The sequence below is a fragment of the Prionailurus viverrinus genome, chromosome D1 (assembly GCF_022837055.1).
Source record: "Prionailurus viverrinus isolate Anna chromosome D1, UM_Priviv_1.0, whole genome shotgun sequence".
Taxonomy (NCBI): Eukaryota; Metazoa; Chordata; class Mammalia; order Carnivora; family Felidae; genus Prionailurus; species Prionailurus viverrinus.
The window spans coordinates 23,146,305-23,164,628 of NC_062570.1; the positions used below are offsets into that span (position 1 = coordinate 23,146,305).

At 40.5% G+C, this 18,324-nt stretch overlaps 1 protein-coding gene across 2 annotated transcripts in view; it reads right to left on the reverse strand.

Annotated features, from left to right (window-relative positions):
- CDON (cell adhesion associated, oncogene regulated) overlaps positions 1-18,324 on the reverse strand; it is a 106,096-nt gene that overhangs the window by 68,140 nt on the left and 19,632 nt on the right. Inside the window, exon 2 of one of the 2 annotated variants that reach the window (XM_047879301.1) lies at positions 1,363-1,490. The exons of the other annotated variant lie outside the window; for it this stretch is intronic. Coding sequence (XP_047735257.1) covers positions 1,363-1,441 — 79 coding nt within the window. The 5' untranslated portion in view covers positions 1,442-1,490. The remainder of the gene's footprint in view (positions 1-1,362; positions 1,491-18,324) is intronic. 2 annotated transcript variants of the gene reach the window in all.

Consider the following 18,324-nt stretch of genomic DNA (forward strand, 5'->3'; position numbering starts at 1 on the left):
TTAATTAGATACGAAGATTAAGGGAAGTGCCTCTCTTGACTAAAATCTGAGGTGGTTGTTTAGCAAAACAAAAACAGAAATAAAACCAGCGAGCCAAGATTTTTGCTTACAAATCCAATATAGTTATACAGTATTCTTAACAGAGACAACAAATATTACTTAATGAATAAACATCACTCGCATTTCTATATACTTACAAAGAAATCTCTCCACAGACCTAAAATTACTAGAGATGCATGTGGGCTTGGGCTTATAAACACATTTAACATTAAACACTTTTAAGCTTTTCAGTGACCCAGAAGCAGAGAGAATCTCAGACAAGCTCAGGCGAGAAAGTGGCAGATCTGGGATTTGAACCAAGTTCTCTTGCTCCAAGATGAGCACTGATATGTGCTGATTCTAAAATTTCTTCGGTCGTATGTAGTCAGCATTTTATTCCTGTTATAATCTCCAAAATCAGACATTTGTAACATATCCTCTTACGGAAAAGAGCAGGCTAGGACAATATTTGTTTTTAAGGCAACAAGAGGAATGAATTTATAAGGACAATGATGGGAAGGCCTGCCAGTGCCCAGAAGCACTACTAAGAGATCCTTAAATTGCTGAATTAATCAGTTTTAAGTCATTTGGCTGGGTCAAACAAATCTTAGAAACGTCTTTGGAAATCATTATTATCAGCAAAGATTTGAAGCTGAAGTCTGTTTTGTATAGGATTAGGATTAAGATGAGGAAAAGCTTCAGTTAAGACATGACCGTTCTTGGGGTGCCTGGGTGGCTCAGTCATTGGATGTCTGACTTTTTTTTTTTACTGTTTATTTATTTTGGGGAGAGACAGACACAGAGCGCAAGCAGGGAAGGGGCAGAGAGAGAGGGAGACACAGAATCCAAAGCAGGCTTTAGGCTCTGAGCTGTCAGCACAGAGCCCGATGTGGGGCTCGAACTCACGGACTGTGAGATCGTGACCTGAGCCAAAGTCGGACATTCAACTGACTGAGCCACCCAGGCACCCTGGGTGTCCGACTCTTGATCTCAGCTCGGGGCATGATTTTGCAGTGCAGTGAGTTCAGGCCCCACACTGACAACACGAAGCCTGATTGGGGCTCTGTCTCTCCTCTCTGCCCTTCCCCCACTTGTTCGTTCTCTCTCTGTCCCTCTCAAATAAGTAAAAACTTAAACAACAACAACAACAACAAAAAGACATGACCATTCCTGGGGACTGATGACAAGCATTGAGCCATATAGAGAACTGCTGAATCGCTATATTATATACTGAAAACTAATAGAACACTGCATGGTAACTATACTGGGATTAAAATTTAAAACCTGAAAAAAACAAAAACACAACCATTCTTCAGCTCTTACCTGAATTCACGGAAGGACACAGAATCGCAAGAGTAACAACATACAGCAGTGTCTGTAAGGGCCGAGGATCTGGATGCATAGCGCCAGATTACAGAAGCAGGCAGGACAGACTTCCAGGCTTTGGCTCACTAAAAGACATCCAGGAAAAAAAAAAGAAGAAGAAGAAGAAAGAGAGAAAGAAAAGATCATCTAAACACCCCAAAACAGCTGAAATCTTGTATCTGAGTAGTCAGGGTTGTGAGCATGATGGCTGCCGTCAATTTTGAAAGCTCTGTATAGAGTGCGGCAAATACAAGGCACTTAATGGTCCGTATCTCCCCGATTCACAAACCAATCTCCAGACACTAAATAAACATGGAAGCTCTGCTCATCCTTCCAAGGTACTAGGATGCCTCTTATTGTACAGAATCAATCATCTCAAATGAACACGTTCAACTGCCTTTAGTGCATTTGTTTGCACATTTCACAAGGATCGAAAACCCAACCCCACCAAAATGCCCCACCACCCCCTTGACAGTCCTAAAATAGACACAGTAATAACAAAATAACAGCAAACGTTTACATGGTGCTTAGTATGTGCCAGAGAGCATTTCAATGTTTTGTGTATACTAATGAAATCTTCAGACAACAACCCCAGGAGATAGGTACTACTGGGTTTCTTCCCTTTTTTTCAAATGGGGGACTCAGACTCATGGATTGTTCAAACAGATTTAAGGGCAGACTTGTGTGGGGATCATGTCTGCAGATCATCCAAAGACCACTGTGGTGAGACTAGATGGGACTAAGCCAGGAAGGGAAGAGGGAAACCAAGTAGGAGGTAATGTAATCACTCAGGAGGGAGGTGAGCACACGGTGGGGCAGACCAGTGAGTCAACTGTGGAGGTGGTGAAGAGTAACGAGATTCAGAATATATTCTAAAGGTAAAACCACCAGAATTTGCTGAAGATCTGGATATAGAGTATGATCAAAAGATGTGTCAAGGCTAACTTACTATTTGGTGTAACAGAATCAGGAACAGTTCTGTTTACTGAAGAGGGGAAGGCAGGAAAGGGGGAGACAGACTGAAGAGGAGGTTAGTCAGCCGTTCCGTTTTGGGAAGGTAAGTCTGAGATATCCATGAGGCATCCAAGTACTACTGTCAAGTTCACAGCTGCAGACAGGAGTCTGGAGCTGTGTAGAGAAGTCAGAGCTGGAAATACAGATGCCAGAACTATTAGAGCCTTAGTGCTAGATGAGCTCTAAGGAAAGTATGACAGAGGAGAGGAGAGCCCAGGCAGAAGCCTTGGAATACTTCAACCTTTAGAAACCAAACAGACAAGGAAGCAGCAAGGGAGACTAAGAAAAGTAGCCAATGAAATAGGAAGAAATCCAGGAGAATGTTGTGTCCATGGAGAAAAATGGAAAGTATTTCTAGAAGAAGGGCATGTTGCAAACGCTGCTGAAAAGTGAGACACCATCTTGAAGACACGTTGGGGCACAGGTGATACAGACAAGAGTGGTTTCAATGGTGGGGAGACTACCATCTGATGGTGGGTTCAGGACAGAACGGGAAGGGAGGAAACGAAAAAAGCACAGAAAACTCCTTCAAGGACCTTGCTATAAAAGGCCAGCAGAGGGGTTCTGGGTGGCTCAGTTAAACATCTGACTTGATTTCCACTCAGGTCATGATCTCACAGTTCCTGAGATTGAGCCCCAAGTGTCGGGCTCTGTGCTGACAGTGCAGAGCCTGCTTGGGATTCTCTCTCTCTCCCTCTCTGCCCCTTCCCTGCTCATGCATGCATGCACTCTCTCTCTTAACATACATACATACATACATACATACATACATACCAAAAAAAAAAAAAAAACGGGCAGCAGAAAAATAAGGAGAATTGCTGTAAACACATGACAGTCAAGGGAAGGTTTGGTTTTGTGTTTTTGTAACATAAAGTATAGCATATTTAGCTAAAGCTAAAAAAAGCAAAAAACAAAAACAAAACAGCACAGGCAAGGATGAGGGTAAAAATCACTCCCATGCATTGTTGGTGGAAATATAATCAGTAAATTCTTTCTGGAGGGAATTTAGCGATATCTATCAAAAATCATTCATCTGTGCAACAAATACTTAAGGAATGCTTATTAATTACATGCCAGGCAGTATTCTAGAAGCTAGAGAGAGAACAATGTAAAAATACATGAGTAGGAACAAGTAACACAGACAAGAATGTACACCTCATCTTCTAGTGGGAATGATGGACAACAAACACGATAAATGAAATTACTAAAATTAACAATGTCTATGCCACCCTCCAGATGTGATCCATTCTCCCTCCTCCGTGCTGCCTCTACACCTTGGACATATGTCTACCATCGCACTCATCATTGTGTTCTATAATTTATCTGGTTACATAACTTTGTCGTCCTTGAAGGCAAGAATGGCCTCACGTTTAACTCTGTAAATTCTAAAACCTAGCAGAAAATAGGCACAGAACATTTTTTTTAATGTAAGTAATACCTTAATATAATGCAATTCCCAGAAATACCTTAAAGAGTATTTAGTGAGAACTTTCATGTCATGTGAATTCCGCATATTCTAGCTATATTTTTTTCCTTTATTTATTCACGCATATATATGATTTCTTAAATCAAAAATAAAGTGTCTACTATAGATAGGCCAGGTACTTTGTTAGATGAGGGATCCAAAGAGCGGTTACTCTTGTCTGCAAATTCTCCCCGACATTCCTACTCGGCCAGGGTTGGACACAGCTTCTGTGACTATGGAACACAACAATGTAGCCAAAGAGCTACAGTAATGACATTTTAGAACTGTGAATTTTGTGTGCATATTCACTCCTGCAAAGGTTAATTCTAACCATTGGTAACACTGGGTAGAAATACAAAGGCACCTTGAGTATGACTTTAAACAAATCAAAGTGTCACAAAAAATTGAAAATTAAAAAAAATAAAAAAGAAAGCAAATAATGTCTCCCGGGATCTGCTCACTTCTCTATGGCATGCAATCCCAAATCTACAGGTTGCAAACTTAAGTGTATCTACATCACAGACTATCAGTTCATGGATTGCCTTGTACGTTTTTTCTTGCTGACCTCTTTTAAAAAGTGGGAGAGGATATTTTGGTACCACTCATTGGCGGAAGGGGCCAGCTGTGTGAAAGCTTTTTTCGGTTTATTTGAATTCTCACTTGGTTCAAGGGCAAGGACTGACACACCACTGGTGAGCAGTCAAGGCAAAGTAAACATTCAAACAACTTGTTAACAGGAGACGCTGTCCTGAAAGAATGAGGACAAGGAGGGGTGTTCTTCCTTTTGCCAAATCTTTCCTCAACTATTTATTTATTAAAAAGCGGTGAAACAAATTCCAGAGTCAACTTTAACCCTAGCACACGATCTGCTGAGTTATTTTACAGCTGTCCTTTAAATCTTCACAGTTCATTACTACCTAAATAGTTATCCCACAGGACCATCCTTTTTTAATTCTATCTTTCTATTAGGTTACTCACAACACGCTGCCAGTTGACTTTGGAGGTTGGAAAGAACTTAGGACCATAACGTAAATATTTGTTGACTTGGTTTACATTTATCCAAGGAGAAAGCTTGCTCCGTCTGTTAGAGAACCATGGTAATGAGGACCCGGACCTGGATTCCATTGCTATAGGAGTCAGGTACCTTAAAATTACATTTAACAGCCACCAAGAGTAATGTAGGTCCAATCTCACCCACAAAGAGGGTGAGATGATGTATAAAACAGAATATATCCATTAGCACTACTGGAAAACTGCTCAATGCTATGTCACTTTCAAAAGTTCTATCTTTGTTTAAAAAAAAAGAAAACGTTTAATATTGGTCTTATACTTTTTGAACTAAGAAGGTACTGGAAAACAACTATGGCCTTTAACACATATGTCACTTTTCCTACCTACAGAAATTTACCTGGGCAAGAGACAACAGCTTTAATTTCCTCTGCACAGAAATACTTATCCTATCCTCCTCTTACCCTCTCTTCTGATCTGGAAACAGTGGGCAACAGAGAAAAGGTCCATGGTAGGATCACAACAGCCCAGTCCTCCACACATCATTTTTGCCACATCACTTGCCAAAGCCTGTCTGACCTCTTGTTCTAGCATGTATAACATTCAAATATTCTCATGCAAACATTAAAAACAGGGGCGCCTGGATGGCTCAGTCGGTTAAGCGCCCAACTCTTGGTTTCGGCTCAGGTCATGATCTCAAGGTTCATGAGTTTGAGCTCCATGTCAGGCTCTGTGATGACAGCACGGAGCCTGCTTGGGATTCTCTCTCTCCGACTCTCTCTGCCCTTCCCCCGCTCATGCTCTCTAAATAATAAATAAATAAATAAATAAATAAATAAATAAATAAATAAAACAAACTTTAAAAAATTAAAAACAGAATTCTGATTTAAATCATACTGTCATGTTTTCAGCTTCAGTGTTTTTCTCATTTAAAAATTTTTTAAAGTACCCAATGTGGTTAACATAATGCCAGACGATATTTTTAAACAAAATATTCAAGTTTTCTTCACATATTCTCCATTGAATATGCTACTTTCACAAAGTAGAAAATTGTTAACAGAAAGTTTCTACAAATGCTCATTGACCAAAACAAAAAACAAAAAAACCCCAAAAACCCTACACATTCATAACAGAAAATCTGGGAAATGCATAAATGATAAACCGAAACAAGTCAACACAATTCTACCACCTTAAGAGAACACATCAATATTTTGATGCATTTCCTTCTAATCCTTTTCGTATATGTGTTTATGTACATAATTGCGGTCATAACGTGTGCAATACAGTTTTAAACCTGCTTTATCCATTTTTTATCTACTGATCATTTTTACTTGTTAAATAATTCATAAACACAACTTATAACAGTGATTGATAACTTTACTGAATAGACATACTTTAGTCACTCTCTTCTGGATAATTAGGTACATTTTCTACTTTTTATTTATTTTTTTTAATGTTTGTTTATTTTTGAGAGAGAGAGACAGAGCATGAGTAGGGGAGAGGCAGAGAGAGAGGGATACACAGAATCCAAAGCAGGCTCCAGGCTCCAAGCTGTCAGCACAGACCCCAGCGCCAGGCTCGAACCCATGTAAGATCATGACCTGAGCCAAAGTCACATGCTTAACCGACTGAGCCACCCAGGTACCCCAGGTACATTTTTGATATGTGTGCGTACACATGTGTGTTTCCTTGCTATTACAGATAATGCTGTCATGAATCTTTGTCCGTAAATCATTAATCACTCTTCTACTTATGTCCTTAGGATAGATTTTTTAAAGTGGAATTACTGAGTCAAGGAGTATAAACATTTTTAATACTCCTAACTTATATACTGGCAAGTAGTTTTCCCCCAAAATGGCAATAATGCATAACTCTATCCCCCGTAAGCACCATCAACACAGTAGGGGGGTAGACTCCCAGTCACCAGAGTATGATTTACATCCCAACTCTGCGGTGAACAAAGCTTGGATGTAACATATGAATTTGAGCAATTCATTAAAATATCTGTGAAGGCATAGAGCAACATTTACTGCCTAATCTTATGAGAGACTTTTAAAAATAATATTCTAAATATACATAAAGCTACAAAAAAATAAAATAAAAGGAATGGATGCTGCAGGCCACATTCATCAACCTTGTTAATCTCTGAACTTTTAATTACAAAAAACACCACGGACACAAAAATCTCTGCTTTTTACCCAAAATTTATTGTAAAATAGGATACGGGTCACTGTTGTTATACTGGGTGATTTTAATTTGTAACATGCATTTCTCTAAAAATAAATTTGTGTGTGAAAACTGCTGACAGACTTTTTTGGCAATATTTGCTGACATTAAAAATAGTAGGGGCGCCTGGGTGGCGCAGTCGGTTAAGCGTCCGACTTCAGCCAGGTCACGATCTCGCGGTCCGTGAGTTCGAGCCCCGCGTCGGGCTCTGGGCTGATGGCTCAGAGCCTGGAGCCTGTTTCTGATTCTGTGTCTCCCTCTCTCTCTGCCCTTCCCCCGTTCATGCTTTGTCTCTCTCTGTCCCAAAAATAAATAAACGTTGAAAAAAAAAAATAGTAAATTACCATTCATTTCAAAGCTTTGTTCTCCCTTCCCTACTGCTTTTCTTGTCCAAAAAGCATTTAAACACCTCTACTTCCCTAAACTACTAGAGGCAGTAAAATAATTCAAGGCATTGGATTTTTTTTTTTAAGAGAGAGAGAGAGAATGCAAGCAGGGAAAAGGGACAGAAGGGGAGAGAGACAGAGAATCCCAAGCAAGGTCCATGCTAAGCACCGAGCCCAACACGGGGCTCAATCCCACGATCCTGGGATCATGACCTGAGCCCAGATCAGATGCTCAAAACACTTGAGGCACCCAGGTGCCCCAAGGCACTGGCTTTTAAACTGGATTTGTTCTTGCCTTACTATAGGGCTTTAACAAAGACATGATCAATTCCCTATGTGAAAATCTGAACTCTTGAGACTTATCCAACTCACTGGTCCCAGAAGAAATTAACATGACCATGAGGAAGTTCTTCTACCCTGATCATAACTTCAGTTACGGCCAACGTAATTCTATTATTTTCACGGCAGTTCTGAGTGGCTGATTAAGTGTCTGAGAAGATCCTCCCAAGAAAGCACCTGGTAGGACAATCTCTCCAAGGAAAAGACTATAAGCTACAAAAAAAAAAAAAAAAAAAAAAAGAACAGCTAGGCGGAGTGCCACCATCAAACCTACAAATCGGGACAACCCTTTCGTTCATGCTATAAAAATCGTTGGAGGACCCTCCACTTTTGCATGGGATGAGTGCTGTTCCTGGAGTCTTTGCTTGATGTTCCCAAAGAATGACTGGTATCTCCTAACTTATAAAGCTTTCTTTAAGCCTCTCCTTCACATCTACACAGAAGGCAATCTGTCTTGTATAGCAAACTACTTTAAGGCCAGGCCCAGGATTACCAGCATTTCTGTTGGCAAAAGCAAGCTAAAGGTATGCCTGGTCTTAGAATAAGAAAGGAAATACTTCCCTAACATTTACTTAACTTATTGTTCAGGTTGTGAACTTAATGCTTTTATAACCTCTTTTTAACATGCTGCCAGAATAATCCTTTGGGAAAAGTCTTTCCTGAATTTCTCGATTTGATTCTTTTGTTTTTGAAGCAATGCCTTTGCTTTCCTAAGGATGATCAAAGCTGTCTCCCTGAATCATCCCCCTCCCCAGAGTCCTATATCAAATTTTCTTATAGTTCTCTTTCAGGTTCAGGGAATAACTGTGATTAATCTGTGAACAAAACCTCCACTTGGGACCTGGATAGGTTTTCAAAACAGAAAAAGTCTTTAAGTTGGTTTCCTTTTTTAAAAACAATTTCCTTCTTGAAAAATAAAAGATTGGTCTTTATTTGCAAATAATCTCTTCCATAACATGCTATTTCTCAACTGTTGATTTTAAAAAGTGGATCTTCTGCAGTAACTAAGCAAAAAAAAAACAAAACAAAACAGGTTTACCGAAAAATTTTTGAATGCTATCAAGATTAATTCAGCACAATTTCAATTACAGAAGTCAAACATACACTTCTTCTTTTTCCCAGCCCACTGAGCTACCCTGACCTTAATCACATCAAATTGTAAATCTCCCATAAAAGTTTTCTTCACTCTGAATATTTGAATAATTTACCTAAGCAGCTAATAACCATTTTCTACACAGACTTCTCAAAGAACCCTACCTTTTCTAGGAGACATTCATCCAATCAAAGAATTTCATACACAGGGAATCTACTTTGGGCAAGAACCTACAAGGGGTACAAAGATAAGGAAGATGAGGCAGGCATCAGGCATCATTCTGAACTAAAGGATTCTGCAGCCTAATTGAGAAAAGAGGGCACAATCATAATTGGCTTTGGAACAAAGTATCATTAAGTGCAATGAGCGTGTAAAATATATTCAGAGTTCAAAGCAGAGGAACCCATCTTTTATTCAACAAATATTACATCAGGCTGTGCTGGGAACTCAGCCACAGACAGATAGGACTTCTGTCTCCCTGAGGTTCATGGTCGCGTGAGGGAAGGGACAACTAAGAAGCCACCCAAACACAGACTCACCTAACAGAACGACTAACATTTTTGCCACAAGCGCTCCTGTGGTTATTTCACTTTTTGGATGGCTTTTTATTCAGCGTCAGAACTTTTTCAATTAGAAGCAAAAAAGGAGTACTTCGATATTACAGCTTCGGGCAAAGACACACCCACCAGTTTACATGACCCCACAGTGTTTAGTCGGAAAGTATCGTACAGGAGAATTGGAATGGCCCGCTGTGTTTGGATGAACCCAAAACACTGTGCTCTGTGTACAGATGCCATGTGAGTGGGAGATCGGTGAGCATTTTCTGCTAATCTCTCTGCGCTGTGAGCACCATTTCTGCGAGTTGGGGAGCACTCCCATGTTTAGCCTTTATTTTGCCATGAAGTGTTTTTCTGTACTGTCAGCTTTTAAGTGCAATGTAAGTGAAGACCACTGTGAGCCTTAAAAAGACTCATTGTCTGAAAGTCAACTTCCTGTCTCTCCACTGTCTCGAGAGGAGGACTTCCTCATGGTCCTCCTCCTCCAGCCACCAGCCTCAAGTCTTCTCTTCCTTGGTTGAGCACAGTAAACTCACTGCACTGTATTTAAGAACATCCTGTACTTATTTACTTTCAAAATACTGTTTATCACCTGTACAATTTTTTTTAAAACAAATTTGTTTTTATCGCTCAGTTGACTTTTTTTTCCACCCATGAAAACCGTGGCTATCTTGGATTGGGATGGAATACGTCATGATTATTTTTTCCCACCAAAATCAAGGAAATGGTTTTTGCTAAGAGGTAAAGCTTTTGGGGAATACAAGTTTTCAAGAATTAAAGTAGTTAAGTGAGGGGGGGAGGTGGCTGAGCCACAGACCAAAGCAGAGATGCTGCAGGAAACACAGAAGGGTCACTTCACCTGGACTTAGAGAAGGTTTAAGAAGACACCTCAGGGGCACCTGGGTGGCACAGTCGGTTAAGCGTCTGACTTCAGCCAGGTCACGATCTCGCGGTCCGTGAGTTCGAGCCCCGCGTCAGGCTCTGGGAGTGACGAGCCTGGAGCTCCGAGCGATCCACCCAGAGCCTGGAGCCTGTTTCCGATTCTGTGTCTCCCTCTCTCTCTGCCCCTCCCCCGTTCACGCTCTGTCTCTCTCTGTCCCAAAACAAATAAATAAAAACGAAAAAAAAAAATTTAAGAAGACACCTCAGAAGAAACAATGATTAGGAGAATTGATAGAGAGGGCTCTGGGGGGCGGGAGAGAGGAAAAGCAAGGGGAGGTGGTACTCCGAAACATAAAGAGCGATGTGTGTGCAGAACTAGAAAGAGCAAGGAGATGGGGCGCCTGGGTGGCTCCATCGGTTAAGCATCCAACTCTTGATTTCAGCTCAGGTCATGATCTTGCGGTTCATGAGATAGAGCCCGGTGTCGGGCTCTGCACTCACAGTGTGGAGCCTGCTTGGGATTCTCTCTCTCTCTCTCTCTCTCTCTCTCTCTCTCTCTCTCTGTCACTCCCCCGTTCTCACACTCTCTCTCCCTCTCTCTCAAAATAAATTAATAAACATTTAACAAAAGAGTAAGGAGGGGCACCTGGGTGGCTCAATCGGTTGGGCGTTGGACTTCGGCTCGGGTCATGATCTCACAGCTTGTGAGTTTGAGCCCCACATCGGGATCTGTGCTGACAGCTCAGAGCCTGGAGCCTGCTCCGGATTCTGTGTCTCCCTCTCTCTCTGCCCCTCCCCCACTCACGCTCTGTCTCTTTCTCTCTCAAAAATAAATAATAATAAAAAAAGAGTAAGGAAGTATGGCTGCAGATAAGAGGAGGAAATATGGGGTAGCAGGTAAGGCAGCGTAGTTAAGCAGAAGCTGCAGCATACAGAAGAAAAGAAATCAGGTCAAGGTATCAGCTTTTATCATGAGAGGGGAGTACTAATGGCTCCTAAGCAGGCAAGGGACAAGATCTGACTTGTGCCTTTGAAAAATCATTTACACTGCAATGTGGAGCATGGCCGAGGGACGGAAGAGAAGTTAGAAGGCCCTGGCGAATGAGGGTGGAGATGTGTACTAGAGAAATACCAGGGGATAGATTTAAAAGATTTTTAAAAATTTTTTCAACATGGACATATTTACCAGATGTTATTAAGAGGTGGAATTGATAGAACTTAACAGTGAAGGATTTGGACTGGGAAAGAACCGGTTTCTTAGACATCTTTGGAATTCACTACCGTCCAGTCATCTGCTTCCCCTGCCCAGTGCTTTGACCTTAAGTAAAAGAACAAGGCTGCTGTCCAGATTTCTACTTGGACAAGTGAGTGAGTGCTTGACATGCGTTCACTTAAGCACAGGAAATACACGAGAAGCAGCAGGGTTTTCCACGGCTTGTTGTCGCTGTTTTGATGGCAGCGTGAATACAGAGTGCATCCCGTAAGGCGTAGAGAAAATGAGTTGGGTTGGGCATAAGTGGAACTCTAAGAAAGAGGCCAAGTAGGCACAGAAAGAAGCCTGAAGTGCTTCAGAGATTGGAGGGGGGCAATAACAGAGAGACGAGATTGTGCTCCCTTTTGAGGAGGTGCTCCCTTTTAATCCTTATTTTAAAAAAATCCACTACATTGGAAGGAGTAGCAATTCCTCATTCAAAATAATCCACCTTATCAATACCATGAATACAAACTTTTAAAACGAAAAAGAAAATGGGGATGAAATAGAGATGCACACTCGGGTTTCTTAAAAATGAGTTTCAAAATGTCACCGAATTTCACACACATATACCCTTCAAAGGTACTACGGTTTAGGGTGATCAGACACATTCCTCAACTGCTGACTCCTTCACGATCGCTCCAGCCTTTGATCCGCGACAGTCCTCACGCTGTACACGCGGGGCCTCAAAAAATGAGAGTAACAGCTGTCACCCATCTTTCAGTGATTTCACTGGAGGAGCCGGTGGGGGCAGGAGGAAGGTGAGGAAAAGCAGCAAAGTGCTCTCCTCAGTCCAGCTGCAGCAAATACGCCATCTAATAGCATGTTAATCTACGGGGGTTACTCTCCTTCTCTTAGAAATGAAAGCATCCCTTAGAGCAGTCATGTGCAATTGACGATGATGCATGCTCTGACCTGCCAAGTAGCTCGGAGGCAGTAGGAAGAACATATAAATCTTACAAACGTAGAGCTGCAGGACATCAAAACACCCAGGTCCACATCAGTAACTTGCGGCCATCTCTTCTTACCAGAACTCAGACCCCTCCGTACGAAAGGCAGCTCTTCACGGTGCCCATTTTATGCGCACGGTGATGATCGCGCCATCATTCAGATCAAACTTCTAGAAAACTGTTGACACCTACAGGCTTCACAACCCTTCCCCCCACGTCCCCGGGGCCTCCATCGAGTCAGCCAAGCGTACAAACTGATCCTGCTGTCTGCAAAAGCATTTCCTTTCACTGTGGACCATCAAGAGTAGAGGGATAAAATGGAAGTGACTTGGAGTTATGGCACCAAAAAGGCCAAATGAGCAAAGAAATAATCAACTCCACATGAGCCACTTCAGCTCCAACACAATGAAAAGGGCCTAGGACTAACCCCAGGAAAGGTCACGGAGATCAAAGGTCACCAGCAGAAAAAGGCAACAGTGAGCAGCTGCCAGCAATGGGAGTCAGCGTGGTCCTAATTACGCTCCAAAAGAGAAGGGGTCTGAGTGTGGATTTCAGGTCTCTTCACAGTATTTGTGTGTTTAAAAAAGTCAAGTGTTCCTGTTCCACTGTCTTTCAAAGAGCCTATTTCTTCCTGCCTCTAGAACACAGGAAACCAAAAATCACGGAAACAAGCTAATTCTGACACCCACCGTGAACTGGACAGGAGCATTATGAATATTCTAAAACACAGCTGCAAACAGCAAAATTCTCCAAGGAGACTTGGGAGAGATTATTAAAAAGACAAAATACAGCAAGTTTCAAAAGGATTGCTTTGCAGGCACCAAAGAGTCAACACTTGCCACAAATCAGTAGATTTTCAAGCTTGTCACTGGCATTGGCTTCACAGGGAAAAAAAAATAACCACAAAACAAAAGCTAGCTAAGAGCAAAAATGTTTAAGTTTGCGAAGAACTAGTTAAACTTGAACAGACTGATCTTACAAAGGTCCAGACAGACATTCGGCTAACTTGTTTCGATGAAGGATGAGGAGGAGGAATATGAATGCATTTGAAAGGGGGCTTTAGAGGAGTGTTGGGTAATAAATTTAATATAGTTGTTATTATGTCCAGGGCATTGCTCAGAGCTTACCAAATGAAACAAATTTTTCCCTGGCTGTTACAAAAGACTCCCCCTCAGGGGTTTGGTTTAGATTTCATTTTAATAACAAGGAAATAAAACCTCAAGGAGAAATTCATTTCCATGAAATATATTCTACTGTATACAATTAAACCTTTAGGACATAGCAAAATAAGGAAAAAATTAGAAATCTAAGAAAAATATCTGTGCTGTAAATAAACTTGAATCAACGCTGGCTGGGCACGGGATCTCCATCACAATGACTCTTATATTATGTTACCTGCTGAGCTGGAAGCTTCCTAGCGGGAACATAGTGACACTGGTTTCCAAGGACTTCATTCCATCTTTAAACATGGCTGCATAAAACAACCGAAGGGGTTTGGATTTCTTAGGCGCCCCTGCTTTGTTCAACTAGTGACAGGAATTAGATCAGACACAGCTTCATCAAAGCTGTCATAGCACCACGGAAGACTGACCGTGCATTGATAATAGGACTCTTCAAGCACATTCATAAATGGACATACAAGCCAATCATAGATTACTATGTAGTCAGTACCTAATTACCTCAAGTGGACTGTTAAGTCTATAGAAACGTGAAAATACGCATTGGCCTGTATGAAGAAAACTTGCAGCCCCAGAAAACTTTGATAGGCAGTTAAAGTCAAAGAAATGCTCAAGATACAATGCCCCGATGAACTAGAAAATAGAAAAATCAATTAACATCATGGTATCTTTGTAAACACAGCACAGTAATGGCATATCCTTTTAGTCCAAAGAAGCAGCCAAAGAAGTAGCTGTATGTAGCCTTAGGCACAGCCTGTCTACCAGAAATGAAGCAAAGCTGGCCACCAGCGTTATGTAGAAAATAACAGTGCCTACATTTCGACATGAAGTTAAGCAACAGTAAATAGGATGGTCAAAGGAAATGATCCAATGACACATTGAAACAGAAATATCTCTCTCTCTCTCTCTCTCTCTCTCTCTCTCTCTCTCACACACACACACACACACACACACACACACACACACACACACACAATAAAATACTGGGAAAACCATAGTAGCAGACTGACCCAACTTGGAAGACACATCAACTTATTCCAGTGACACTCCTCTGTGTAAAACTGTTCTGAAAATCCTTTGTTAAATATTTTCAGTGACAATGTGTAAACCAGGTGTAAAAACCATTCTCGGGGCGCCTGGGTGGCGCAGTCGGTTAAGCGTCCGACTTCAGCCAGGTCACGATCTCGCGGTCCGTGAGTTTGAGCCCCGCGTCAGGCTCTGGGCTGATGGCTCGGAGCCTGGAGCCTGTTTCCAATTCTGTGTCTCCCTCTCTCTCTGCCCCTCCCCCGTTTATGCTCTGTCTCTCTCTGTCCCAAAAAAATAAATAAAAAAATTTAAAAAAAAAATTAAAAAAAAACCATTCTCATTGTTATGATAACATCTGATGTTTAAAACTATAGTGTCCTAACTCCAACATTATCGACAAATTTATTCATTAGTGGCTATTTCCCAATAAATCAAGAACACCAAATTTTTTTTTACAGTGCTATAACCAGTAAAGATAATTCCAAAGGAACTCCAAATTTCGTGGCATAACAGCAATGTGAGACTGAACACACAGCTTACAGATTCTGACTTAGACATACAAGTTCTGGTATTATTTCTTAAAATTTTTTATATTACACTGTATTCAACGTTTCCTATATACACAACATAGCAACACCTTACATGTGTAGAATACAATTTATATGTTGATACATCTATAGACCCTATACTTTTAAGGACTTGTCATCATTGGCTTCTATGAACAACATGAGGGGGGTTTTGTCTCATTTTGTTTTGTTTTGTTTTGTTTTGTTTTGGTGAGATTTACAGGAGAGTTACAGCTTCACTGTTTATACAATGACATGATTAATGTGGGTCTTGGAATTATAAGAGTGTTGTGGGTTGGATCCTTAGCTTAATAGTCTAAAATCTCTTCACTTGACCCATTTTCTAAGCCAGACTGTGAGTACAGTTGGAATCTGCCGCCTAAAAACACAAAAAAAAAGCAGTTTCCCATTCATTTACACAACAAAAATGTACTGCATGCTTATATTCAAGGTAGCTGGGGAAAAAAAAGATGGGCGGGGGGCAAAAAGTAGAGTAACACAATAGGGACTACCATGATCTCATTTCCTAAGTTTCTGGCATCTTTAACTCTTGGATTACATATAAACAATAGCATTTAAAACTATTTTTGAGGTATAAAAAAGTTTCAAGAAGTGACAGGAGCCCTCATTTTTAAAATATTATGTTTAAAAACTGCTATAAGGCATTTAAATATATTTTAATAAATATATTTTAAATATATTTTTTAAAAATTAAGTTAGTGCTCCAAATGGATATATTTCTTTTTCCTAGAGAATGTCAGCCAGGTAGAACATTTGCTAATTTAGTGTGGCTTAGGTTCTGTCTGTAAAGGGGAAAAGAACCGCGTAAGTTTTTCCAGCTTTAGGATTCTATGACAAACCTTTTACAAGTGCCGTGTTTAAGTGAGGGGGAAAAAAAAAACACTTAAAAGCTCAGGTGCAACTCTTATACAAGTTTTGCCTCATCTCTGGCAAACTCCAAAAAAGACTGCACTTAATGAAAGAGGGAAAGGGGTGGGGGGTGGGGGGGAATCCAGCCAAGGTATCCAAAATCAACACATTTTCAGCTCTAAAAATTAAGTCAAAAGCATATATAGCTCACTTCAGTTTGCAAACAGAAAAAGAGTATTTGTGTTAACTCAAAAAAAAAAAAAGCTAAGTTGAAAAGAAAAATTTTTTACATGTTATTTTAGTCGGAGACTATTTTACGATTTCATTGTAAAAACCTATAGAGGTGGCCCCTTTATTTCATATCCAACTAAAAAAACTGGAGAAATTTCCCTGGCAAATGCTCTTGCATTATGAAAGTGTCCTTTACCGTTTTACAGTCAAATTATCTCTAAGGTACTCGCAGAACTCTGGAAACACTGTTAGAGAGACACGTAAAAGTTGTTAGGAACATGTAAAACAATGGAAAAGATCGGTCTTCTTGTGAACACTCAGTATTTATCTTCAACCACTGCTTATGAAGAAAATGGCCTTCCCAATTTTAACACTTGGGTTATCAAGCTTTCCAAGAATTTACATTTAAAACATTTCATAACTCTACATAATCATTCTCCTTTTTCTCTTCCTAGCTTCCCTGCCAACCTAAGTAAGTCTACCTTAAGAGGAAAGGCCCAGATGGCAGGTGTGGGTGTTCCAAAACATCAGATATTATTTTGTTTATTTGAATTACATTCTTTGCTTGAACAGCCTCGGGGCGCACATAAAACATACTACTAATTAAAATAACCAACAGCAGTACCAATAAAACATCTAAAAAGCAGCCTTTATATAGAGAGACTTTTAGGTGCTTGCCTCCTGACCTCAGTACAGGGAACAATGAAGGTGCACTGAAAACCAAGTGAGGCATTTCTATTTCTTTTAGAGAAAGATAAAAAGCCAACTTAAGGTTGTGGCAAGAAGGGAACCCTCCTTGATGCTGATGCATCGTCAACCCTTGGGCACATGTATCTCACAGACAAACATCTGGCACGAGAAATGGCAAAGAAGCCACATCCCAGGACAGACGACTGCATACTGACAACTTACTAGGTTTAATCTACAGCACTGGTTCCCAGAAATTCGGATTTCAATAACCAGTGATACTGAAAACTAAGGCAATACACCTGGATGATCCCATGCAAGCCGGCCAACCATTCGCCAAGAATACTTTTTTAGACAAATTAAAAACTGCCATCCACTATCATCTCAGTGGAACAGAACAAAAAGGCAGGCAAAACATAGTTTCAGAATAAATTTAGCTGTAGAAAGCAATCACTACATGTCTTTTGGTCCACCGCTCCTCATTTGACTCCAAATATAAAATCTTCATTATAAACGATGCTGCTTTGAAGACTGATGTTGAGAAACAACTAATCAATAGACCTAAGTTTTCATTGTCTTAACTCAGTATATTTAATATTATAACATATATTATCATCTGTCGTGTATTACAAGCATAGTATACACAATTGTTACATAGTGTATTATAATATACATATAGTATAATAGTCAATACCAACCTTTGGTTACAATATAGGCTAAATCACGCGCCCCCCAATGGAGCATTGAACACAGACATCCCCATAGCTTTTCATCCTGAATCTCAACCAACAAATGTCCCTAAAACACCATTTTTAATCTTCTTGGTATTGACAGGTTTCTACCACTCAAAGATACCCCTCTGATACCAGAGTGTCATCCCTTCTCTTCATTAGTAACATTCCCCTCCAAAATAGGTCAAACTTTTAGACCCTGCTAGGAAAACGGTGTTTCAGACGCAGGAAATTTACATGTATACATCCCCACATTCAACTAAAAAAAAAATCCATTACTCTCTCTCCACACACCGCTCTAAAACTTCATGCTTTAAAATTTCTTTCCTTCTTCAGTAATGGCTTTGATTTTCATTTTAACCTGATTTCCCCCGGGTCAAAATTATGGCCAAGGAGGATTCCTTGAAGAGAACGTGCACAATTTGACTTCATCTGACTCTTTATACTGTGAAAAAAAAG